At 34.2% G+C, this 27852-nt stretch overlaps 1 protein-coding gene across 3 annotated transcripts in view; it reads right to left on the reverse strand.

Annotated features, from left to right (window-relative positions):
* The window catches only part of SBF2 (SET binding factor 2), a 558284-nt gene that overhangs the window by 206986 nt on the left and 323446 nt on the right, over positions 1-27852 (reverse strand). For all 3 annotated transcript variants that reach the window (XM_057507357.1, XM_057507356.1, XM_057507359.1), the window contains 7 exons: positions 18741-18873; positions 17384-17492; positions 15211-15324; positions 13004-13081; positions 11755-11868; positions 11229-11357; positions 8424-8522 (listed from right to left, as the gene is read on the reverse strand). In XM_057507357.1, coding sequence (XP_057363340.1) covers positions 8424-8522; positions 11229-11357; positions 11755-11868; positions 13004-13081; positions 15211-15324; positions 17384-17492; positions 18741-18873 — 776 coding nt within the window. The remainder of the gene's footprint in view (positions 1-8423; positions 8523-11228; positions 11358-11754; positions 11869-13003; positions 13082-15210; positions 15325-17383; positions 17493-18740; positions 18874-27852) is intronic.

The raw sequence follows: 27852 nt of genomic DNA on the forward strand, positions 1-27852 counted from the left end.
GGTGGAGGAGATGATCAATGAAATAGAAATTAGAGAAGAGGAATACAAAGAAGCTGAAGCACAGAGAGAAAAAAGGATCTCTAAGAATGAAAGAATATTGAGAGAACTGTGTGACTGATCCAAATGGAACAACATTTGTATCATAGGGGTACCAGAAGAAGAAGAGCGAGAAAAAGGGATAGGAAGTGTCTTTGAGAAGGTAATTACAGAAAACTTGCCTAATCTGGGGAAGGAGATAGTCTCTCAGGCCATGTAGGTGCACAGATCTCCCAACACAAGGGACCCAAGGAAGACAACACCAAGACATATAATAATTAAAATGGCAAAGATCAAGGATAAGGACAGACTATTAAAAGTAGTCAGAGAGAGAAAAAAGATCACATACAAAGGAAGACCCATAAGGCTATCATCAGACTTCTCAGCAGAAACTTTACAGGCCAAAAGGAAGTAGCATTATATATTGAATGCAATGAGGCAGAAGGACCTGGAACCAAGAATATTCTAGCCAGCAAGATTATCATTTAATAGGAACTGCTATAGAAGGAAGTGTTCTGAAAGCTAAACAGCTGTCTCCAGGGGTAATCAAACCACAGTACAGAAAGTAGAACAATTAATTACTAAGTAATTGCAAAATTAAATCAACTACCCCCAAAGAAAGTCAAGGGATAGACAAAGAGTACAGAATATGAGACTTAATATATAAAGAATGGAGGAGGAAGAAAAAGGAGGAGAAAAAATGAACTTTTAGATTGTGCTTGTAACAGCATATTAAGTGAGTTAAGTTAGACTCTTAGATAGTAAGGAAGTTAACCTTGAATCTTTGGTAACCACGAATCTAAAGCCTGCAATGGAAATAAGTACATACCTATCAATAATCACCCTAAAGGTAAATGGTCTGAATGCACCAATCCAAAGACAGAGAGTCACTGAATGGATAAAAAAATAAGACCAATCTTATGTTGCCTCCAAGAGAATCACTTCAAAACCAAAGACATACACAGACTAAAAGTGAAGGGATTTCAAAAGATATAGCATGCAAACAATAGGGAGAAAAAAAGCAGGAGTTGCAGTACTTGTATGAGACAAAATAGACTTCAAAACAAAGAAAGTCACAAGAGACAAAGAAAGATGTTACATAATGATAAAGGGGTCAATCCAACACAAAGATATAACCATTATAAGTATCTATGAGCCCAACACAGGAGCACCTATATATGTGAAACAAATATTAACGGAATTAAAAGGGGAAATAGAATGCAATGCATTAATTCTAGGAGACTTCAACACTCCACTCACTCCAAAGGACAGATCCACCAGACAGAAAATAAATAAGGAGACAGAGGCACTGAACAACACATTAGAACAGATGGCCCTAATAGACATCTACAGAACTCTACACCCAAAAGCAACAGAATACACATTCTTCTCAAGCGCACATGGAACATTTTCAAGAATAGATCATACACTAGGCCACAAAAAGAGCCTCAGAATATTAAAAAAGATTGAAATTGTACCAACTAGCCTCTAAGATCACCAAAGTATGAAACTAGAAATAAATTATGCAAAGAAAATAAAACATCCCACAAACACATGGAGGCTTCACAACTTGCTCCTAAATAACCAATGGATCAATGACCAAATAAAAACAGAGATCAAACAATATATGGAGAAAAAATGACAGTAATACTTCAACACTGCAAAAATCTGTGGGACGCAGAGAAGGCCATGCTAAGAGGGAAGTATATTGCAATACAGGCCTACCTTAGGAAAGAAGAACAATCCCATATGAATAGCCTAACCTCACAATTAATGAAACTAGGAAAGAAGAACAAATGAGACCCAAAGTCAGTAGAAGGAGGGACATAATTAAAGATTAGGGCAGAAATAAACACAAAGCAGAAGAATAAAACAAGAGAAAGAATCAATGAAAGAGGGACCTTGTTCTTCAAGAAAATTAACAAAGTAGATAAATCCAAAGTCAGACTTATCAAGAAAAGAAGAGAGTCTACACACATAAACAGAATAAAAAATGAGAATGGAAAAATCACTATGGACACCACAGAAATTCAAAGAATTATTAGAGAATACTATGAAAAATGATATGCTAACAAACTGGATAAACTAGAAGAAATGGACAACTTTCTAAAAAAATACAACCTTCCAAGGTTGACCCAGAAAGAAACAGAAAATCTGAACAGACCAATTACCAGCAATGAAATTGAATCGGTAATCAAAAAACTATTTAAGAACAAAACCCCTGTACCAGATGGCTTCACCACTGAATTTTATCAAACATTTAGGGAAGACCTAATATCCATCCCTTCTTAAAGTTTTCCAAAAAGTAGAAGAAGAGGGAATACTTCCAAATTCATTCTATGAGGCCAGGATCACTCTAATACCAAAACCAGGCAAAGACACCACAAAAAAGGAAAATTATAGACCAATATCCCTGATGAACATAGATGCAAAAATAGTCAAAAAAATATTAGGAAACTAAATTCAAAAATATATCAAAAAGATCACCCACCATGATTCAAGTAGGATTTATTCCAGAGATGCAAGGATGGTTTAATATTAGAAAATCCATCATCGTCCACCACATTGACAAAAATCACATGATCATCTCCATAGATGGCAAAAAAGCATTTGACAAAATTTAACATCCATTCATGAAAAAAACTCAGCAAAACGGTTATAGAGGGCAAGTACCTCAACATAATAAAGGCCATATATGACAAACCCACAGCCAACATCATACTTAACAGCAAGAAGCTGAAAGCCTTTCCGTTAAGGTCAGGAACAAGACAAGGATGCCCACTCTCACCACTTTAATTCAACATAGTTCTGGAGGTCCTCGCCACAGCAATTAGACAACACAAAGAAATAAAAGGCATCCAGATTGGTAAGGAAGAAGTTAAACACTCACTGTTTGCAGATGACATGATATTGTACATAAAAACCCTAAAGAATCCACTCCAAAACTACTAGATCAAATATCTGAATTCAGCAAAGTTGAATTACATAGAATCTGTTGCATTCCTATACACAAATGAAGAGCTAGCAGAAAGAGAAATTAGGAAAACAATTCCATCCACAATTGCATCAAAAATAATAAAATACCTAGCAATAAACCTAACAAAGGAAGTGAAAGACCTATACTCTGAAAACTACAAGACATTCATGAAAGAAATTAAAGAAGATACCAATAAATAGAAACACATCCTGTGCTCATGCATAGGAAGAATTAATATTGTTAAAATGGCCATCCTGCCTAAAGCAATCTACAGATTCAATGCATTTCCTGTCAAAATACCAACAGCATTCTTCAATGAACTAGAGCAAATCATTCTAAAATTCATATGGAACTACAAAAGAGCCCAATTCGCCAAGGTAATCCTAAGAAGGAAGAATAAAGCTGGGGATTACGCTCCCCAACTTCAAGCTCTACTCCAAAGCCACAGTAATCAAGATAATTTGGTACCGGCACAAGAATAGAACAATAGACCAATGGAACAGACTAGAGAGCCCAGATATAAACCCAAGCATATGTGGTCAATTAATATACGATACAGGAGCCATGGACATACATTGGGGAAATGACAGCCTCTTCAACAACTGGTGTTGGCAAAACTGGACAGCTACATGCAAGAGAATGAAACTGGATTACCATTTAACCCCATACACAAAAGTAAACTCGAAATGGATCAAAGACGTGAACATAAGCCATGAAACCATAAAACTCTTAGAAAACAACATAGGCAAAAATCTCCTGATATAAACATGAGCAACTTCTTCCTGAAAACATCTCTTATGGCAAGGGAAACAGAAGCAAAAATGAACACCTGGGACTACATCAAACAAAAAAGTTTCTGTACAGCAAAGGACACCATCAACAGAACAAAAAAGGCATCCTACAGTATGGGAGAATATTTCTTTAAATGACATATCCAATAAGGGATTATGATCCAAAATATGTAAAGTACTCAGATGCCTCAACACCCAAAGAGCAAATAACCCGATTAAAAAATGGGTGGAGGATATGAAGAGACAATTCTCCAAAGAAGAAATTCAGATGGCCAACAGGCACATGAAAAGATGCTCCTAATCACTAATCATCAGGGAAAAGTAAATTAAAACCACAATGAGATATCACCTCACACCAGTTAGAATGGCCAGCATCAAAAAGACTAAGAACAACAAATGCTGGCGAGGATGTGGAGAAAGGGGAATCCTCCTACATTGCTGGTGGGAATGTAAGCTAGTTCAACCATTGTGGAAAGCAGTGTGGAGGTTCCTCAAAAAACTAAAAATAGAAATACCATTTGACACAGGAATCCCACTCCTTGGAATTTACCCAAAGAATGAAGGTCACAGATTCAAAAAGACATATGCACACCTATGTTTATTACTGCACTATTTACAACAGCCAAGATATGGAAGCAACCTAAGTGTCCATCAGTAGATGAATGGATAAAGAAGATGTGGTACATATACACGATGGAACACTATTCAGCCATAAGAAAGAAACAAATTCTACCATTTGCAACAACATGGATGGAGCTGGAGGATATTATGCTCAGTGAAATAAGCCAGGCAGAGAAAGACAAGTGCCAAATGATTTCCCTCATTTGTGGAGTATAACAATGAAGCAAAACTGAAGGAACAAAACAGCAGCAGACTCACAGACTCCAAGAAGGGACTAGCGGTTACCAAAAGGGAGGGGTGTGGGAGGGCAGGTGGGGACGGAGGGAGAAGGGGATTGAGGGGTATGTATTATGTTTAGTACACATGGTACGGGGGGTCACCGGGAAGACAGTGTAGCACAGAGAAGGCAAACAGTGAATCTGTGGCATCTTACTACACTGATGTGACTGCAATTGGGTATGGGTGGGGACTTCATAACATGGGTGAATGTAGTAACCACATTGGTTTTCATGTGAAACATTCATAAAAGGCTATATCTATAATACCTCGATAAAAAAAAAGACTGGCTTTTCCTATATTTGAGCTCTGTTCTCCCATTAAGATTTTAAAAACATATTTGTTTCAATGCTAGTCAATGAAATACCCATAAGGCACAAATAGAACTCTCATATTATTTTATAAGAAAGACCAAGTCAGAATTCTCATTTTTCCCTTTAACCTTTAGGAAAACTGTCAGAAAAATTACACAGTTCAGGAAATATTTATGTATTATTGTAGATGCAAAACTGATTAGAAAACTACACTATGTAAAACAATAGATACATGTCCAACTGATTTCTTGATGCCTCAGAATAGAGGTTTTATAAAAAATTCTTGTCTTGGCCTATCTTAATGTTCTCATTTTGCATACAGTCAGTGGTCCTTTGGATGTGTGTATCAATAATCACAGCCATAAAGCAGGTAAGTAGGTAAATCTGCTATTCTATCCTGCAGACATGGAACATTCTGAAAGTCAAAGTGGACAGATGCAATATTATGGATTGGGCATAGAAAGAAAAGCTGTATAGATGTATGGCCAATAACCTTCATGGTGTAAACCTTGCCAAAACTTACACAATTTGTCTCTAAAATATTTATTCTTTTCCTTCTTTCTCATTCAAACTTTCTATTCCCCTCCTTCAAAGTCACCAAATAGTTTTCTTAATTATTTAGGAAGCTACAGAAAGTTAACAGAATAGCTAAACCCAGTCACAGTTGATCCTATTCGTATCTACTCACATTCCTACAATCCGTTCCTACTTCAAAAAGCAATATAAAGGAGTGTTGAGAAGGAACTAGAAAATTAAGGTTTGTTTTTGAGGTATTTCAAAGAGAAGTGAAGGGGAGAGGACAGATACCATACTTTAGTGCAATAAAACATTTATAAACATCTGAATGGAATCACCAGGTATCAATTCTAACCCAATAATAAGGAAACAAATTATATGGTTGGTTCTTGCTTTCCAAAAGGGAATTTTAGAAATGTGATTAAAAAAAAATCTGACTAGTTAAAAATAGAACCATCTGAATTATTTCCCTTGCATCAAGACCATCCTTCTTCCCTCCTCTCAATGACCCAGAAAGTAACTTTATCATCACGTTCAGCTTTTTAGCTTTTTGAAGTATTTACTTCAGGAATGTTGGGACCATCATGGACTTTAGAATCTTAGAAGTAGAAGGAATCTCAGAAAGTCTGATGACAATCTACTGGGATATTCTCAAATTCTCACTCATCATGTATATGTATCATCTTCTCAAGGATATTGGGGGAATCATGTACCTAGAAAATGCCTGGCACTAGTAGATGCCTAATACATACTGAATGAATGGAACTGATTAAATTAAATGGAATATAATTAGATTCTTTGGGGGTGGGAAAGTAAGCTCTCAAGCAACAGAGAGACTTAGTATATTTGGAGGGCAATTTCCATCTCTTATCTAGTAATACAATCCCTCATGATGATCACTTTATAAGGGTTGTTTTTAAAGGATAGGGGTTGTTTGTGTTTTACATTCACCTTTAGGAATGTATAATTACTAGATATTTATTTTAATTTTCAGTTTTGTGTTGCCTTAGTGTAAACTATTTATCATAAAATTAAAATTCTAGGATGGCAAGAAAGGAATTTTGCATCAAAGTGGCTTGGCACACTTCCTTTCATAGGCTGTATACTCCATCATGTACTAGACACAAACCTGTGTCAGAACCCCAACTCTGGTCATTTAATGGCTGTAAAATTTTATTCTGGAAAAGTCTGTAAAGACCTATGAGATAAACATTCAATTATGAAAGGGATCAGTTCCAGAGTTTCAAACATTGATTCCTATTTCATGTTTTGCTAGTCTTTGAAATCCATAATAAATCACTCCTAGAGGGCAAGAAAAATACCTTTCTAATGTTATGTTTCCTCACATATCAACAGCTGGCCTATCTATCTAAAGGGTCATTCCAAGATCAAGTGAGAAAGTATGTTAAAGCACTTTATAAAGAACAAAGTATAAAGTCAGCCATTGGAAATACCATGATTTTCCAAATTGGAGATGAGTCAGCCTAAAGGAGTGAAAGAACATAGGCTTAGGAATTGGACAGATGAAAACTCCTGAGTTTAAAATCTGGATTCAATCACTTAATAGCCATATGATCCTGAGTCATATGACCCCAGTAAAACAGGGATAAGGACACCAATCTTACATTGTTGTTATGAGGATTAGAGATGATGTATTTAAAGTGCTTAATCCCATGCCTGGCACTAAACACTCAATATTTATTATTATTACAATAGGTTAATAGAAATTTCTCATGTGATCATGGTTTATATATTAGTGCTCTCCAACCATCATAAATGGCAAAGAACAGCACATACCACAAGTTTTCCTCTGACAGAACTTTATTTTTTAACTTCCATCATAGTAATCAAGAAACAGATTTATTATATTGGACTTAGCTATATGTGGATTTCAAGGTATTGGTCTAAGGGCTAAAGCTTAAAATAACTTCAGAAATAAAATTCATAAATAATTGAATAATATGAAACAAAGAAACACATTTTAGTATTTCTGCTTTTATCCAATTGGCTATCAGATTTTAAAAGGATGTGACAAAGCACTGACTAATAACCCAACATCCAAAATGTACCATTAATGCCAAGAATTAGGTTAAACAACACCAGCACATTGACCCTCAATCCTTCCTAATTTTAATTTCTAAAAAATACATCTTTCCTCAACTTTCCCCTGGAAGACCATACTTCCTACTTCCTTTCTTTTTCTTTTCCTAATAAAAGGATTCAACTCTGAAAAGCTTCACCAGCCGGAGGAATGACTAGTAATCATCAGCTAAAATCCATTTTTCTAACATGCATGTCATCTTCCTGTCATCTTAGGTTCTCTTCTTTCTTGGTATCCAAATGATTATTTCACACTTTACCACATTTCATTTTTTAAAACTTTCTTCATTTCTTCCAGACAGGGAATATTTTCACCCTTGAGTTTCTGTGGCCACTTGACAATATGCTTTCCTTCTTTTAGCTTTTACTCCCTATCTGTTCAAAACAATACAACTCAAATGATTTTCCTGATCTAGTGGACAATCACTGTACCAAGCTAAAGCAGGGCATGTTGGTCAATTCTGTCTGAGGTAAGTCTCCAGTGAGTTCTCCAGTGAGTCTAATCTTTATGTCTTAAAAATGTTCATATGCCTTTAAGAAGATGGAGACCTAAATGCAAATCACAATGAGTACAAATGCCAAAATGGAAAATTGTGACTAAAATGTTTTCATAATACAGGTAGATCACTTTGAAAAATGATGTCTATTTTGATGCCAACCATAACACCTTGTAACTTATAGTCCCAAGATTTTAAGTTAAAGCAAAAAGGTTATTACTATAAAGATGAAGTTTTTTGGTTTTTCAAACAAAATACTCTAAAATTTAATAACTGTCTAAATAAATATACTTACATTTTTGAAAAGTTGCTCAGCAAGTTCTCTGACATGCTTTATCATCTTCAATGGGTTATTTTCTTCAACTTTAATTCGTTCTACTTCAAATGCTACCAACTTGGAAAAAAAAAATGGCAAAACATCAACTCCAGAATATGTTGACTTAGAAAACTGTATGATAATTTAATATAATTTTCAAACTGAAAAGCATCCAAAATAGGTGCTATTATTAAAACAAAATACTTTAGAATTTTATTGGATTTCACCTTTATTCTAAAATTAGTTATTTGATTGTTTGCATGGTCTGGTGGTCTCTCCCTGGTGATTTGGTGCCCTATTTCTTCTTGGGAAAAGTCAGTTTTGGAACAGAGAGACTCTCTCCTTTTCAGGCCTCACTCAGAGAATTCTCTCTCAGAAAATTTCAGATGGTCAGAAAGTCTCCCAACATTTCCCTCACTCACAAAATACAAACCAAATGTTCAAGACTCTAGTGTGAAGCTCTGCTGACAGGTGATTCGGAATGAGTCACTAAAACTCCTGAGCTTCTGTTTCTTCATCTCTAAGGTAAGATGGAAGAACAAGATGATCTTTAGGCTCCTTCTAGTTCTCAAATTACACAAACTCAAATCCATTTTCCTCCTAGTTTACTGGGAAAACTGTGTGAGTGTGTACACTGGAGTGGAGAAAAGAATACTAGCAGGAAAAACATTGTGGATGGGGTGGAGGGGTAAATAGACGGATAATTTTTTTTAAAGGCTATAATATAGGATTTTTCCTTTTAGTAACTAATATCACTAGAACAGACAGACATACAAAACTATGACTTGAACTATTACAGGCCAGGATTCAGAAAGACTGTCAAACAAAGGCAAACATTTCTTTTCCTCTATGGAAGTATGGGGACAAAACAACACAAGGCAAGCTGCCTCTTAAAGTTCCATAAGCTTTCCCAATGATAGGCTGCCCTAGGCTAAATGAAAAGAAGGATCCCTTTCCCAGGAGCAAATGCTACTTTTCTATAAAGCACATTCCCATGCAAATCAATTAAATGCCAAAGAGAGTAGGTCTGATGTCTCATTCCTCTTAGGCCCTTGACTAAAGTACTCATCTGAACAATTGGCTTTTAAGTAGCAACATCAATAAGACACCAAAAATCATCACTGTAGGCAGAACATACAACTGGATGAACACTAAGGGAGACCCAATAGGAATCCTGGACAGTCCTTGCTTTATCATTGTTTCCAATCTAGAGGCTAAATATATCTTATGTATGTCAATGTACATAATAAACAAGTTGCCATATAAAGATACAGACATAAAATAAAACAATGCAGACCAATGGCTCTCATTGGAGTCATCTACTCTGGAAAGTTAGGAGGAACTGGTGAGGTAAGGGCAGAGTTAGAACAATGGGAGATCACTGTCAGGCTGAAAGGTAGAGGGAGGGCACTCCAGGCAAGGAAAGGACTTACAAAAATAGTCAGAGGCTGTGGCAAACAAGTTTTCTGCAAGTAATCAATCTGACTTACTAGTTTTGATGAATCTGCCAAAGGGAATTACTAAGAGAATTTGGATAGAGCAAAAAGGGAGTACATAAACCAATGTTACTATTCAGAATACTTCAAAGACTAATAAGATACAGGAGCTAGAAAGGACCTTGGAGAACATCTAATTTAACCCCATAGAACATTATATATCAATTACTTAGTTCAGGATCTAAAGGCTGATATATGTTAGTATTCGATAATCAATGGTCAATCATATTAAATGTTGTTATTGGAGAATCAGTGATCTATAATTGATGAGAGCAGTCTCTCCAAAATCTTCATATGCTTTATTATTAACTAAAGCAGTTCTCCATACTCAGAACTAAAACCATGTGCCTCTTCTTTCTTTCTTACTTGTGAATTCTTAAGTCTTTACAGAGAACAAAAAATCCTTCTTTGAACTAAGGATCTTCAAGACCTCGATTCCTATCTCCTCTGTCCAAAACCATCTGCAGCAAAATATAATAGCTATTACTATTCCTCACTGTCTTAGTTGCTATCAGTGTTCTTCTTTTATAGACTTCAAGGAACTTTCTGATGTCTTCGGTCCAATATAGTGCTCTTTGAGAAATCGAAATGGGAATAATATTTGTTGTTCCCTCCCCCAGAATGTGCGGCTATGAACTTAAATGATAAATGGAAAGATACATTAAAATAAGAGAAATAATAACTAATATAACATAGCATCCTTATTTTGAGTCACATTTGTCCTAATTTTCCCTTTATATGGTCAATTCCTTGAAGATAGAAACTAAGTCTATCTTACATATCTTCCACCTATTTAATATCTCCTAAGGGAACTAGACAAATATTGATTATTGATTAATAAAAATGTCACTAAGCTAAACTACAGCTCTAGGACACAGATAGATCTAACTGCAGTTTGAAATCACATATCTATATATTCATTAAACATTTCTCTCTATGGAACTGAAAAAGGAATCACTGCACTATTCCTTTCAAAAATAAGAGTTCTATTTATACAATCACTGTCAACTTTTCAGAAAGATTTTAATTCACTATTTAAAAGTCAGTTGTCCAAGATTTTTATGTACTTCTGCCACATCCTACAATTATAGTTTTTGTAATTTTTCTAATCCATATTATGAATACCAATATCTGATAAGCATAACAGTAAATAACATTTGGACTATTTAATATTTAATTTACAATATATTTATGATTTTGATTAAATGTTTAAAATACTACTTCTCAACTTTTAATTACTAGTCTAATTTTGTCTGTAAATAATGCATTCATTTGATAAGAACTATACCTCATCAAAGAGATCACAGGATCTATAGGGAGGACCTCTTTCTGAAACAAAACCTGCAAATGCCATTCCATTGAGAACTTTAGTGAGGAAATCATTCTCAACCAAACCACGCTGCCCCAAGAAAGCTGTCTGTAAAGAAAGACAAGGTGAAATGAATAATTTATCATTGAGTAATGAATGAATGATCAAAACAAAAATATAGTAGAAAGATCAAAGCCTGAATAACTGTCTTCATGCAAATGTGTTGTTATAAAATACATTTCTTTCAAAAAGGTTTTTGATATCTGATATACTACCTGTACTAAAAAAAATAAAAATGAAGGTTCCATAGTATTACTAAAAAAGAATAAAAATGACAGTTTCATAGTATTATTAAAAATTATCATCTAACCACACAAAGCAAATATTTTAAATAGTCACATTTGATAAATAAGGTCAAGATACACGGCTAAAAGAAGATAACCAAGTTGTCTTTTTAAATTAGAGTCTACATTTTGGACAGACACAGTATGGTACTGTATCTTACCTTGTGAAAATGTATTACTGGTTCTGCATGAATTCTTATAAGTTGTAGGCATGATCTATAACCTTGGAAAAGTTGTGCAAATAATCTAAGAAAAATTGCACGGACTTCTTTATCCTGAAAATATAAGACGAAACACTAAATTTCTTAAAAAACAAATGAAATATCACAAAGTCAAAAAGTTGCAAAGAACCTGAGAGATTATTTAATACATCTGTCCATGCTTCCTACATGTAAGTCTCATTTGTGGAGGCCCTAAGTGGTGGGCACCTAGTCCATCCATTATTGGACAACACAGGCTGTTGAATAGTTCTTTTTCTAAATTGAACTAAACAAACTTGCTTCTAGTACAGCCAATTTTCTTCTCAGAAAAACTATAAGTCACTGAGTCTTCCCTTTCACCACGTTAGAGGAGGACATATTTTCCAAGTCAACTGATTTTTATATCCATCAAAAGAATTACAGTCACAACTATAAAAGAAAGAAAAACTCAAAAGACTGTAATTTAAAAGCTTATTAAAGTCTTCCAAAGTTTGTCCAGCTTATAAAAATCTATTCTTGAATCAATAAGGTTTGACTTAAAATATGTTTTGATAATTCAGGTTTTAATAAAATCATAGTTTTAGAAGTAAAGGAAAGTCAGTCTTTCCTTAATCTTCCCAACCCACACTCAGGCCCTTGATCAGTGAGGAAATGGTCAAGAATGCTTCAGTAACTTGTCAGTGGCAAGCAGTTCTTTGAGGCTTCTTATTGACCAAAAAGCTCATCTCTAAGAAATGTTTTGGGCAAAATAAGAAATGGGTCTTTATTATATACTAACCCTTTCATGGTTTCTAATTGGAACTATTTCATCCACTCACTGCTCCAATTTGATCCTTTGCTGTTATCATCAGTCTCTGCTTCCAATTTTTTTTAAGTTTCCCTTTTGAATTATTGCCTGACTCTCGATTTGATGCTTGGTATAGTTCCCCAGGCTATAACCTAGGTTCTGACTTTTTGTCCAATACTGATGCATGCCTTCTCAGGGCAATAGTCTTAGCTCTACTCCTCTCTTGGTCAGTGTGCTGCTCTGTAACTTCTCCTTGTGTAGGTCACAAGGTAAGTCAGTGGCAAATTCACCTAATTTCTAATTTGGTACACTTTATACTAGGCTATCTATTTAACTCTCACTTCACTCAGCTTCTTTAACAACCATATAAATAAAAGTGCAGCTCTCTTTAAAAGAATCAAATTTAAATATTAAACTTCTTACCAGCATTTTTGACTGGGATAAAGCTGTTCGTGGAGGGGGGAAAGCATGATCTGCTACTTCCAAATCTGGGTGCAGAATCTAAAGCAAAGAAGTCTTATTATGTAAAAGATCATAATATCAATAAAGCCTATTATTTAATCTACTTGGAACATTAAGTCGCAAAATTGTCAGCACATGAGTTATAATACATTCCTTCCATGAAATATAATGCAGTTAGCTGAGGCAGCTCTGTATATAACATGTGGAAAGATCTCCAAGACAAAATATTTAATGAAAAAAGATGTTCTGGAAAAACACACATAGTATGGTCTCATCTATTTGAAAATCAAACAAAATAAATCTTAAATCTACACATGTACATGCACTGATAAACATATAAATGAAAATGTAAAGTTCTGAAAGAATATGCACTAAACTATAAAATACTAGTTACCACTGGGAAGGGAATGGTCTAGGACAGAGCTATTGGTCTATAGAGTTGAAAATTTCAAATGAATATTTGCTTTTCCTCTCCTTGTGTAATTAACAATTAATTAATTAACTAAAATAATGGGGAGAAAGGGAATAGAGAAAGGTAATACATTTATGAACCTCACAGTCCAAAGGGGTAAAAGTACAATACAATATGACAAGTACTATATATATATAAATAATAATACATAAAAACATAAACTATAATTAATTCAACCTGGGGAAAACTAAGAAAAGAAGGTAACCTTTGAGTTAGGCTTTGAAGGAAAGCAGGTTGGGGAGCAGGTGGGAAGAAAGGTCCATGCAGGACTTATACAGAGAAAAAGATGAAATTGCATTAGTATGTAGCAAAGTTTTGCCTTTGCAGAACCAGTTTCAAGTATTTAGGTTTAAGTAGTACACTTAAAAGTAAACCAAAGACTCAAAACAATACTAAAAGATGACACTAAAGTATCAATAATATTTATGACTCAGCTGCCCCAATTATTACTACAGTATAAAAATGTCTTCATGTCTATAAAATCATCCATGGTATTACACAGTTCAAGTACTGTTGCCATATGATTACAACTATTTACTAATCAAATGAACCTCATATACTTGTATGTCAAAGCTCTCACATGGCCCATCAAATGTGATTTCTTTTTTTCTACTTTGACAACATACTATGCTCTTAGTCTTTCTTATAGTACTACATTGTAGCATATAATCTACCATTCTGCTTAACAACTACAAAATACAGGATGGAGACTGTAACTTAGGTCTCCTGAGTCCTACACTAGTATTCTTTCCATTTTAATTATACCTAGTATTCCAGATTACGTTAGGAAAAGTCAGTCTTCTCTCAGTGTTCCCAGCTCATAGATGCCAGTATTAACAACAGAAGTACTAATACAAATTTGAAAATTTTCTAAGAATAAAATCCCTCTTGATAATCCTAGACTTCTGAGTTCTTATTTAAGTTCCTAATTAAAAATGAAAAAATGGTTTAAACATCTCAGACTGGAATATTAGTCAAGAATGTGAAGACCTTAGTTCTAGTAATGGCTTGAAAAGGCATGCAGAATATCTAAGTTTCAATTTTCTGATGATGGATAAACAGGTACATAAAATATCAGTAAAATAAAATACTGCGCTTTTCAAAATCAATGAGGTAAAATAATTACAAAAAAATTAATTTGTTTCAATGGGAAACACCCAAGTCACAAGATTTTTTAAAACATCACCGTATAGAATGATGAACATTTAATCTATCAAATATATCTTTCTGTAGTAACTTGTAAACATTGGCTAGACAATATTATACTATTTTGTGAGTAGCACATCTATGAGAGAGGAATAAGATATCAATAAAGAGGTTGAAAGATAAGGAAAAGGTGCTATATTCTAATGGGAGGATGTTAGGGAAATCAGGGATTTTAAGGCAAGAGTCTGTTCTTGTCTTCACAGGTGCATTTCCAATACCTAGCACAGTATTCAGTACACAATAACTACTAAATAAATATGCTGAGTGTAAGAATGAATATAGAACAAATATTTGGTAAGGATTCAAAGTATATTCTTTAGATAATATCTAGTAAAGAATCCTATTCTAAATACTGTACAAGAATATATTTATGTTTCAAGAACACATAACTCTCCCTTTTAGGTACTTACACTGCCAGTGACATTTAGTTCCAATTATCTTAATTTGGATTTAAATCAAGGGAAAATTACTATGAAAAAAACCATCATACCAAAGAAAGAGCTGCTTGAGTCTGATGTAGAAGTGGTTCCGGGAGGGAAGAGAGGTGAATACATTCAGGAATTTTAATAGTGCCTCCATCCAAATCTGCTATGATTACATCTAACTGAAGGAGATAAAAAAATTAATCTATAATTAATAAAATGTATTTGTTGTTAAGCAAATTAATTTGGATTTCACTAATTCAAAATGAGAAGAACCAAATGTGGAAGAGATTCTTGGATGTCCATAGGATTAGAATACTGGGTTTGTGGCTGCCCAGCTTCCTCTGAAATTACATGTGGCATGTGACGAGCTTTCTGCCCATGGAACGTAAGAAGTGATGTGTACACTTCCAGGCATTTGTGATAGTGGGGATATAAGGCTCTTCTATGCTCTTTCCCTTTCCCATGGCTGAAACTATGAACTGGCAGCAACTCAACCTTGAACATTCAGATGATAATTCTGGTGGAGAAACAAGGAAAGAAGCTTAGACTTTGAATGAGTTCATGGAGCAAACTAGGCTAGTATAATGGAACACTTCTATGGACTGTTGCATTAGAGTTAAATAAAATTCCATTTGTTTGAGTCCTTTCATTTTGGATACCTTATTACAGTAGTAGCTTAGGCATATCTTAAATAACATAGTAATCATTTTAGGAGTTAACAAAGCAAGCAATTAGTATATATCAAAATGGTGCTATTTAGGTGCTTAAGAAAGAAACTGAATTTTAGCATTTTATAACAGTCTTTAAAAATAGCTTACATAAAACATAATAGATTGGTGAAGTTATTACCTTGAAACAGGATTAAAATTCATTCTAATTTACTCATTACAAAATTAAGAAATTTACTTTTGGCAACACTAGGTTTACCATACCTCCAGAGACTGTTTATACTTAGTGAGAAAAAACTACCTATAAACCAGATTGGTATGCTTCTAATTAGTACTAACTAGGTTTTATTGAATATGCTTTTTTAATATGGTGATATCAAAGTTAAATAGGAACTAGATATCAATATATAAGGTTAGGAAGAATGATTAGTATATAAATGAGTATCCTGTTTATAATTACAATGTTGAATAGTCTTTTGTCAATTTAAATGACATATATGATTTGATTACAATTATAATTATGTATAGGTACAAAGCTTCCTTCTTTGCTGGCAATTAAAACTAAAACAAAAGTAGAATTATAAAATCATAAGGATCTGTGGATCACAGATGTCATTTATAGCTCAACCTTACAGTAAAGATTTTTTCTTAAACTCCATAGAAAGTTCATGCAATCTGTTCTTTGCACTCTACTCAGAGTGCTTCAGAGTGCACTCCTCACATAAGGAAACCCATTCATCATCATTGGGCAGCTCTAATAGTTGAAAACTTAAATGAGCAGAAATTTGCTTCTGTATCCATTATACCCACTGATTTCATTTCAGCATCTTAGAGCTACAAAAGTGAATCCTACTCCTCTTTCTTATGACAGCCACTTAAATATTTATCTTTAGCTATCAAATAGTATTAGGTTTTACCTGAGAAAATTTCCTCAGTAACTCACAGGATATATTTTCTAACCTCTTGACAATTCTGGCTGGCCTTCTCTGAAGTACATTATTTTGTTATAAACCCTCTTAAACTGAAGTACAGAGAACTAAACATGTTATTCCAGAACTGGCTTGATAGAGTATTACTTTCCTTCTTTGGTATTTCTACTTAAATGGTACTAAAATAGTATAATTTTGTGGGATTCATACTGAATTTGTATTCCACTAAACCCTTCACTCTTTTGCAAATGCTTTTTGCTTCTTGGTTAACCATTCTGCATTAACACAGGCCTCATTTCAAAATATGAATAAATCAAAGCACTCATACAAAAGTATAAAGAGAATATTAATAAATTATCTTCATTTTTCATATATAGGATGAAGAATACAGAAAGATAACTTAATATGTCAAAATAAGCACATTTAAAAATATTAATGCATTCATTTTGTAACTCTCCAGTACTTGCTACAAGGAAATGATTAACATATTTAGGTTTTTCAATGATGCTTTTCTTCCAGCCAATCTTTTCAATTGGGAATGTAAAAGATATGAAAATAATAACTAGCTGAAATGTTATAGGACTTGAAGAAACTATAAACCTCTGATCTCAAAAACTGTCTATTTAAAGATGCATACTTACAAGTTCATGGATGTCAGTTTTAAAAATAGAATGTACTCCAATAATGAAAGGTGTTGGGGAACTTAGAACTTCCAATAGCTGAGCCGGGAGAATGGGAATATAAGGATAACTAGAAATAATAAAAAATATACATGAGATATATTTGTTTTTGCATGACATAAACATATTTTCTTTCATTTTTATGCTATGAGTTTTTAATTACCTATGTTTAGAAATTATCAACAATATTCACATGGTTGTTAATACTAAATTTTTGAGAGGAAAGATTAAATAAATCTTCATGTGAAAGATATGATCAGACACACTAAGATATAAATGGAACCAAGGGCAACTTCCTTATCCCTTATACCTCCTAGGCAAGAAGTCTCTTCAGATTTTTTAATCTTGCTTAAAATAATTTTCTCTTACATAGAAATCTGACATCAGGCGGTATAACACTGACTCCCTAATGTATCCCACCTCAATACTAGTGATGATTTGTCTACAGGAAACAATTATTCAAATTCCATTTTCTATACTTGATTTTTACATTCAATAAGAATGGCAAAGTATAAAAATTGAGGCCTATAATTATCTAGGGGTTAAGAAATGCACATTGGTAAAAAAAATTTTTTTAAATAAAATCTGGAAACAGTCTAAATTTTTTTTCTGGTTTGTTTGAATTTAAGTTTCCTAGATGTTATGATTATCAAATTGATAAAACAGCACATTAGAATAAAATGTTCTACTTAGAGCGCTATCAGGCATCACTGTTTAGATTGTTTTCTTTCTACTTTTTATTATGGAAAATTTTAACATACCCACCAAAAAATAGAGAGAAAACAAAAGAAAATGAAGTCCTGTGTATCCGATCTGGCTTGAATTACAAATGCCTGGACACAGATATATTTTTTATCCACATCTGTTCTCTTTTCTACTGTACTATTTGAAAAAAAATCCCAGGTATCACATCATTGATATATAAAATACTTTAGTAGGTATTTAAAAGAATAAGGGCTCTTTTTTAATAGAACCATAATATTGCTATAACTGCTAAAAATTAATAAGTCCTTAATATCAAATAATCAGACAGCACAAACTCAAGACTTTTATCTCTGCGTTCAAGAAGAATTAAATGTTTCTGACAATACTATTCAAATTTTTTCAATAATTAACCAACACTCAGTAATAGACAACTTGGAAAAGTTTTAATTCTAGGCTAGAATTCTCAGAATTATGACTCTTGTAAGAGCATAACTTTGTAAAATGTATATCCTGTGGTTCAAAACTATTGTGCTATGTATGACATTTTGACTGATCGTCAATAAGGAATGCATAATTTAGGAATAAATAAAAGCTCGAAGTGAAAAAACCTCACCTATATTTAAGAGGAAACATTAAAGATTCCAAGGCTCTACAAGCATCACTAAGTCTCTGGAAACTTGCAGAATGGAAGAGAACCTTATTTTCAGTGAGGACTGCACAAAACAGGCTGAGGACATTTTGAATTCCTGAAAACACAAGAACAAATACTTACCAAATGCATTTAATTTTATATGTGTTGCCAACAAACAGATTTAGAATGACATGTAATAAAAATGCCAGTATTTTTGAAATCTTTGAAGAAAAATACTTGGTTAAGTTATAAATTCCACATAACCTATGGGTATTTGTTTTCTCAGACTTTTAGTATATGCAAACACTCATAGAACATGCTAGTTATTTAGAAATACACTATTATCTTCTTTTCAATTTCACCTCCAAGGTCTGTACTTAAGTTCCTGTTTTAGACACTGGCATTGCGTCTCACAAAGGCGATGTGAGTCGCTACTAAAACTAATAACTTTTTCCCCCTTTAAAGTCCATTTGTCTGCTGTTAATATAGCCAAATGAGCTTTGCTGTTAAAACTTACCTGATAAATCTTTTTGTCTTTTCACTCCAACCTTTCTCTACTTCTTGTCAATGGCATATAGTGATATTTTTAAAAATCCAGTCTAACAACACCAAAAAGACAAAAAAACTTTGTCTTTTAACTAGATCATTAATTGACTTACATTTACTGTAATTATATATATATATATCTTTTTATACACACATATATAAAATATTTTACAATTTTTATTTGCTCCTTCTCTTTTTTCCCCCTTTCTTTATAATTTCTCTTTATCCTGGCTCTTCTTTTCCACTTCAGTGAGTATGGAATTCATATGCTTTGTTTTAGTGGTAATAATAGAAAATACAAAATGTATACTTATCAAATTGAAATCAAATAAATATATTTATATTTAATTTTCTTTTTATTACTGAATCATCTTTTTAAATATCAGTTCAACCTTAAACACATGGACATATAAATAAAAAGTCCCCATTAATATTGTCAAGGTAAAATACTTCCTGTACCTCCCTTCACTGTAACCTGTCCCTTCGTGTAAGATATGCTAATTTTCCTTTGGCCCTTATTGTTATTCTCTTTTTGTTTTTTCCTTTAAGGTATCATTGATATACAATCTTATGCTTAGGTTTCACATGAGCAACATTGTGGTTACTACATTCCCCCCTATTATGAAGTCTCCACTACATACCCCATTACAGTCACGGTCCACCAGCACAGTAAGATGCTATAGAGTCACTTCTTATCTTCTCTGTGCTATACTGCCTTCCCTGTGCCCCCACTATATTATGTGTGCTAATCATAATACCCCTTAATCCTCTTATCCCTCCCTTCCCACCCACCCTCCCCAGCCTTTTCCCTTTGGTAACCACTAGTCCATCCTTGGGTTCTGTGAGCCTGCTGCTGCTTTGTTCCTTCAGTTTTTGCTTTATTGTTACACTCCACAGATGAGTGTAATCATTTGTTACTTGTCTTTCTCCACCTGGCTTATTTCACTGAGCATAATACCCTCCAGCTCCATCCATGTTGTTGCAAATGGTAGGATTTGTTTTCTTCTTATGGCTAAATAATATTCCATTGTGTATATATACCTCTTCTTTATCCATTCATCTACTGATGAACACTTAGGTTGCTTCCATGTCTTGGCTATTGTAAATAGTGCTAAGATAAACATAGGGGTGCATATGTCTTTTTGAATCTGTGATTTTATTTTCTTTGGATAAATTCCTAGTAGTGGAATTCCTGGGTCAAATGGTATTTCTATTTTTAGTTTTTTGAGGAACTTCCATACTGCTTTCCACAAAGGTTGAACTAATTTACATTCCCACCAACAGTGTAGGAGGGTTCCCCTTTCTCCACATCCTCGCCAGCATTTTTTGTTGTTTGTCTTTTGGATGTTGGCCATCCTAACTGGTGTGAGGTGATATCTCGTGGTTTTAATTTGCATTTCCTTGATGATTAGTGATGTGGAACATTTTTTCATGTGCCTGTTGGCCATCTGAATTTCTTCTCTGGAAAAGTGTTTATTCAGATCCTCTGCCCATTTTTCAATGGGGTTATTTGCTTTTTGGGTGTTGAGGCGTGTGAGCTCTTTACATATTTTGAATGTTAACCCTTTATTGGATATGTAATTATGAATATATTCTCCCATACTGTGGGATGCCTTTTTGTCCTGCTGATGGTGTCCTTTACTGTCCAGAAGCTTTTATAGCTTGATAGTTCCATTTGTTCATTTCAGCTTTTGTTTCTCGTGCCCGAGGAGATGCGTTCAGGGAAAAGTTGCTCAAGTTTATATTCAAGACAGTTTTGCCTATGTTTCTTCTAAGAGTTTTATGGTAATTGTTATTCTCTTTTATCATTTCCAACTTATCCCATATGATTTAAATACCTGAACTTATAGCACAGATTTTCAACCTTCTCTCATTTTGACTAATGCAAGAGTTTCATAACTGGTTTCCCTAATCCAGTCCTCATTCAATTCAAATCTATCATCCAGACAGCTTCTAGCATGATGAAAATAAAATACAAATACGATTACATCACTTTCATGCCTCAAGCCCTTTAATATCTTCCCATTCTTCTGAGTAGTGATTTTCAAATGTATTCTGTACCACAGAAACAAATAAGGAAGAGAAGCTTTGATTCAACTTGTTTTATACATTAATCTCTCTGAGCCTCAGTTGGTAAAATGAAGATAATATTAAAACCAATCTTAGTGGGTTGCTTATAAAGGAGAAATGAGATAATGTATGGAGTTCTTAGCACAGTACCATATGTAAATAATCAAGATGTATTAGACGATATTAAGATTATTATTTCAATTATTGTAGTTATTACCATTAATTTCCTTTGAAGTTAGGGCTCTGATGCTAAGAATGTTCGAAGACACCTAACTTAGAAGATTAAGTCTGAGCTCCATGCCAAAATACCTCCATGATCTTCCATCTTTCCAACCAGCTGACACCTCCCACAACTAATCTAGCTGTCAGAATACTTCTTTCAGTTTGATATCTCTGCTTCTTTTGCTCATGTTCTTGCTGCCTGATGTCCCCTTTAAACTGTGAGTTCCTTAAAGATAACTCTGTGTCTTATACACTGCTGTATCCTTCCTGCCTAGCATAGCACCTACTATAGAGTAGTCACGTGAGAATGTTTCACTGAACTGATAAGCTCTCGGAATGGTGATGTGAACCACTATTAAAAGATGTTAAAAGTTGCAGTAAAAGATGTCACAGAATATCAATTCAGATAGGAAAATTGCAATATAGAAATGATAAATAAAAGAATTGAAAAATTCAATTATTTTAAGTTAGAAATTTCCCCATCAAAAATATAACAAAAAAAATGAAGACAAGTCTCACAGTGAGAGAAGTACCTGGAAAGTATATTAATGTAAAAGGTAAGTGTGCAAAATATGCTTTAAGAAATCCCCACTAAAATTAATAGGAAAAAAGCAATATAAGAAAATAGTATGAACTTATAATTTACAGAAGAAAAACCGAAATGGCTTATAAACACGGGAAAGATGCTCCAACACATCTAATAATTAGAAAAATTCAACGCAATAAATTTACGGTATACTTTTAAACCTATACTACAGCCAAAAATTGAAGCCTGACAGAATTCTAAGTTTTTATGAGGATGGGTAGAAAAAAGAACTACCATACATACTGCTGTGAAGAATATAAAGTTAAAATGCACATACCCTATGACCCTATTACTGTAATTATTTATCACAGAAAATTTCTCACCTGTATCAAAGAAGGTAAGTATAAAAAGGTACATTGTAGCAGTATTTGAAATATAGAAAAAAACACACTCTAAATGTGAGAATGAAAGAACAAATTGTGGTAAAATCATACTATGAAATTATTATACTTCCTCTTATTAGAAATAGTGAAACAAAAAATAAAAAAATTTATTATTCATAATTTATTAAAATACTCATTAAATTAAATACAATTTTCAAGTAATACGGATTTGTTTTTGGTAAGTTTGTAGCATTTATACTTGTGAATTTAATAGATTAAAACATCACTAAGACTTCTGGGATACCTGTATAGCAGTGAAAATAAAAGAGCTGGTGCTACACATAGCAACTTGAATAAATTCCCAAATATAATACTGAGGAAGAAAAATAAGATATAAAACAATTATGCAGAATGTATTATAAGTTATGAATTGTTTAAAAGCATACAGGTAGCACAGAGAAGACAAGTAGTGACTCTGTAGCATCTTATTACACTGATGGACAGTGACTGCTATTGGGTGTGTGTGGGGGACTTGGTAATTAATATGGGTGATTTTTGTAACCACAATATTGCTCATGTGAATGAAATCTTCATAAAATTGTATATCAATGATACCTTAATAAAAAAAAGAAAGAGATAATCTGAAAAAATATATAAATAAAATAAAAGCATACAGATCTTCCAGTGAAAAAGATGGCAGAGTAGGAAGGCAGGACAGAAACCTCTTCCCACAGAAACAACAAGAAAGCAACTAGAGCAAAAACACTTAACACTGAAAACGAACTGAAGACTGCAGAACAGACCATCTACACCTTGTGAAGAAGAGAAGACCACACAGAAAAGGGTAAAGTTACAGACCCACAACTGCACAGGACCCAAGCCCTTCCCCCCATGCCAGCCCACAAGAGGGAGGGAGAGGAAGGTGCAGGGAGGGGATAAAGGCTCAGGAAATCTGTATGCCTGGCAGATCTGCTCTGGGAACACAAGTCCATCTTGCCTTGGGCTTTAGTGATTAACATGGCTGGACACCAGAGAGGGGTGGAGCACACTAGGAGGCTGAAACTACTGCTTCTGGTGAAGGACAGGCACACTCCCTATGTCCCACTGAGACCCAACATAGAGGCAGCAGTTTGAATGATTTACCAGAAGTGGGAAGGGTGCCAGATGGGCAGGTGATGGAGGGTGCTCCTTCCACAGGAGAAAGGGCAGGTGGATGATGCTTTCCCAGCACTCCCTCAGCCCAACTGGTCAGGCACTTGCAGGAGCCAATCCCAAATACTACATCACCCTAGCTGGTGGCTCAGTCCCAAGGTGCTTCCCTGCATGCCTGCCCAGACCAGAAGATGTGAGACTTTGCTGTCTGGTAGGCAGAGGAAGACTTTTCTGCCTGGAAGGTGGAAGGAAGCTTTCCCAGCATTCCCCACCATTTCTCAGTCAAACCGGGAGGTGCCTATGGGAGCCAGCTCCAAACACTCTTTCCTCCTTGTTGGCAGCCCATTAATTCCAAGTTCACTGTGCACTTGCCTGCCTACCTTAACAGCCCAGCAGCACCACCACAGCTGCAGTGCAGGCAGAGGGTGTCCCTGCCAATAAGGATCCCCACAGAATCCCCCCAGAGATGCTGTACAACTCAAAAAGGGCTTGCTGAGACAAACTGCCAGCTGCAGAAGTGAAAGGCAGAAAGGCAGAAAAGTTTCCCTGCCCACAGGCCACTAACAGCAAGTGTCAAAGGACAACCAGGCACAAGTGAGCAAAAAGTCTTAAGCTTCTGGGCACAATAGGACACCTTTTTCATAAAGCTATTAATCTTTAGACCAGGAGGCATAGCAGATCTAATACAAAGGAAGAAACACAGAAAACAATATAAAATGAGAAGGCAAAGGAATGTTCCAAACAAAAGGAAACACCAGAAAGAGGGCTAAATAAAACAGAGATCCCCAATCTTCTTGATAAATATTTCAAAGTAACAATCATTAATATTGTCACTGATCTATGGAAAAGTATTGATGATCTCAGGGAGGACTTCAACAAAGAGATACAATAGCTGAAAAAGAGCCATTCCGAGCTGAAGAATACAGTAACTGAAATGAAATATACAATGGAGGGAATAAATAATAGATTGATGCAAGTAGAGGAGAAAAATCAGTGAGATGGGAATTAGAGAACAGGAACACAACAAAGCTTAGACAGAGAAAAAATCGCTAGAAACAAGTGGATATTAAGAGAGATATGTGACAACTCCAAATCAAACAATATTTGCATAATAGGTGTACAAGAAGGAGAGAGAGACAAAGGAGTTGAAAGTCTCTTTGAAGAAATAATTACTTAAAACTATCCAATCTGGGGAAGGAAATAGACACCCAGGTCCTAGAAGTTCAGAGAGCCCCTAACAAAAGGAACTCCAGAAAGACAACACCAAGACAAACAATTAAACTGACAAACATTAATGATAAAGAAAGGGGATTTAAAGCAGCTAGAAAGAAGAAAAAAATTACTTATAGGGAAATACCATCAGGATATCAGCAGATTTCTTAGCAGAAACTTTACAGGCAAGAAGGGAGTGGCATAAAATATTTAATGCACTGAAACAGAAGGACCTACAACCAAGAATCCTATTCCCAGCAAGGTTATCATTCAAAATTGAAGGAGAGGTTTAAATTTTCCCAGATAAATGAAGGTTAAAAGAATTCATCACCACTAAACCAGCCTTACAGGATATGTTAAAGGGACTTCTGTAAATGGAAATGTTTTTAGCCTAAATATTTTTCACCAGTGAAAATAAACCCACAGTTAACGAAGTGGACCAATTACTTACCAAGCATGTTTGAAACTAAAACAAAAATAGTAAAACTAATTATACACAAAATCAGTGAAGGTATACCAAAAAAAAAAATGCAGATTATGACACCTTATATATATAAAGTATGGAGGAAGAAGAAGAATAAAAAAAAAGTACTTTTATATTGTGTTTGAAATAGCATGACCATCAACTCAATATAGACACTTAAATATTTAGGAAACTATCCGTGAACCTTACAGTAACCACAAACCTAAATCATATACAAATACACAAAAAATCTTAAAAAAGGAAATTCAATCACAACACTAAAGAAAAACAAGAGAAGAGTATAAGAGAGGAAGAAACAAATAAATAGAAACTACAGAAACAACCAGAAAACAATTAATAAAATGGCAATTATTATGGCAATAAATACATACCTATCAATAACAACCTGAAATGTAAATGGACTGAATGTACCAATCAAAAGACATAGGGTGGCAGAATAGCTAAAGAAACAAGATCCATCTATATGCTGCCTACAAGAGATTCATTTTAGACATAAAAAAATACACAGACAAAAAATGAAGGGATAGAAAAAGATATTTCATGGAAATAATAGGGAGAAAAAATCAGGTGTAGCACTACTTATATTAGACAAATAGACTTCAAAACAAAGAAAGTAATAAGAGACCAAGAAGGACATTAAATAAAGACAAAGGGATCAGTCCAATGAGAGGCTATAACCATTATAAATGTATATTTACCAAACATAGGAGCACCTAAATATGTAAAACAAATACTAACAGATCTAAAGGGAGAAACACAATGTAACTCAATCATATTAGGGGATGTTAACATGTCACTTACATCAATTGACAGAACACCCAGAGAGGAAATGATGATGAAACAGACACTGAAAAAAATACATTAGATCAGACAAACTTAACAGATATACACACAACACTCCACCCAAAGAAATATGATACACATTTTTCTCAAGTGCACATGGAATATTCACCAGAAGAGATCACATACTAGGCCATAAGAAAAACCTCAATAAATTCAAAAAGATTAAAATTGTATCGAGCAACTTCTCGGATGACAATGGTTTTGAAACTAGAAGTAAATTACATGAAGAAAACAGAACACCCACAAAGACGTGGTGGCTAAACAACATGTTTCTAAATAATCAATGGATCACTGAACAGATCAAAGTAGAAATCAAGCAATACATGAAGACAAATGAAGGCAAAAATACAACAGTTCAAAATTTGTGGGACTTCGCAAAAGAAGTCCTAAGAGTGAAGTGCGTAGCAATACAGACCTACCTCATGAAACAAGAACAATTCCAAATAAATAGTCTAAACTCACAATTAAGGAAACTAGAAAAAGAAGAAATGAAACCCAGAGTTAGTAGAGAAGGGGCATAATAAAGATCAGAGCAGAAATAAGTAAAATAGAGAAGAATAAAATGATAGAAAAAAATGAAACCAAGAGCTAGTTCTTCAAGAAGATAACAAAATAGACAACCCCTAGCCAGACATATCAAGAAAAAAAGAGAGGACAAAACCAAAATGAGAAATCAAAAAGGAATAGTCACAACTGACACCACAGAAATACAAAGTATTACAGAATTCTATGAAAAATTATATGCCAATAAATAGGATAACCTAGAAGAAATGCACAAATTCTTAGAAAAGTACAACCTTCCAAGACCAACCCTGGAAGAAGCAGAAAATCTGAACAGACCAATTACGAGTAATGAAATTGAGTTGGTAAACAAAATACTCCCAAGAAACAAAATTCCAGGACCAGAAGACTTCACAACTGAATTCTACCAACCATTTAAAAAAGTGCTATTACCCATCCTTCTTAAAGTATTCCAAAAACTAGAAGAGGGAATACTTCCAGTGTATTGGAACCAGCATCACTCTAATACCAAAACCAGACAAAGAAATTGTAAAAAATGATAATTACAGACCAGTACCCTTGATGAACTTAGATGCAAAAATCCTCAACAAAATATTGCGAGACTGAATTCAAAAACACATCAAGAGGATCATTCACTAGGACCAAGTGGGATTTATTCCAGGGTTGCCAAGGTGTTACAATACCTGTAAACAGATAAATGTCATATACCACATTAACAAAAGGAAGGATAAAAACCATTATGATCATCTCAATAGATGCTGCAAAAGCATTTCACCAAATTCAACATCCATTCATGATAAAATCTCTCAACAAATTGGTGTAGAGGTATAAGGTATATGGGTATATATCTCTACATAATAAAGGCCATATAAGACAAACCCACAGCTAATGTCATTCTCAATGGCAAAGAGCTGAAAGCTTTTCCTCTAAGACCAGGAAAAAGACAAAGATATCATTCTTACCATTTTATTCAACATAGTACTGAAAATCTTAGCTGCAGCACTCAGATAACACAAAGAGATAAAAGGCATCCAAATTGGCAAGGAAGAAGTTAAACTGTTACTATTTGCAAATGGCATGAAATTACATATATATAGAAAACCCTAAAGACTCAACCACAAAACTATTAGAATA

This window comes from Manis pentadactyla, chromosome 9 (genome assembly GCF_030020395.1).
Source record: "Manis pentadactyla isolate mManPen7 chromosome 9, mManPen7.hap1, whole genome shotgun sequence".
Classification (NCBI taxonomy): Eukaryota; Metazoa; Chordata; class Mammalia; order Pholidota; family Manidae; genus Manis; species Manis pentadactyla.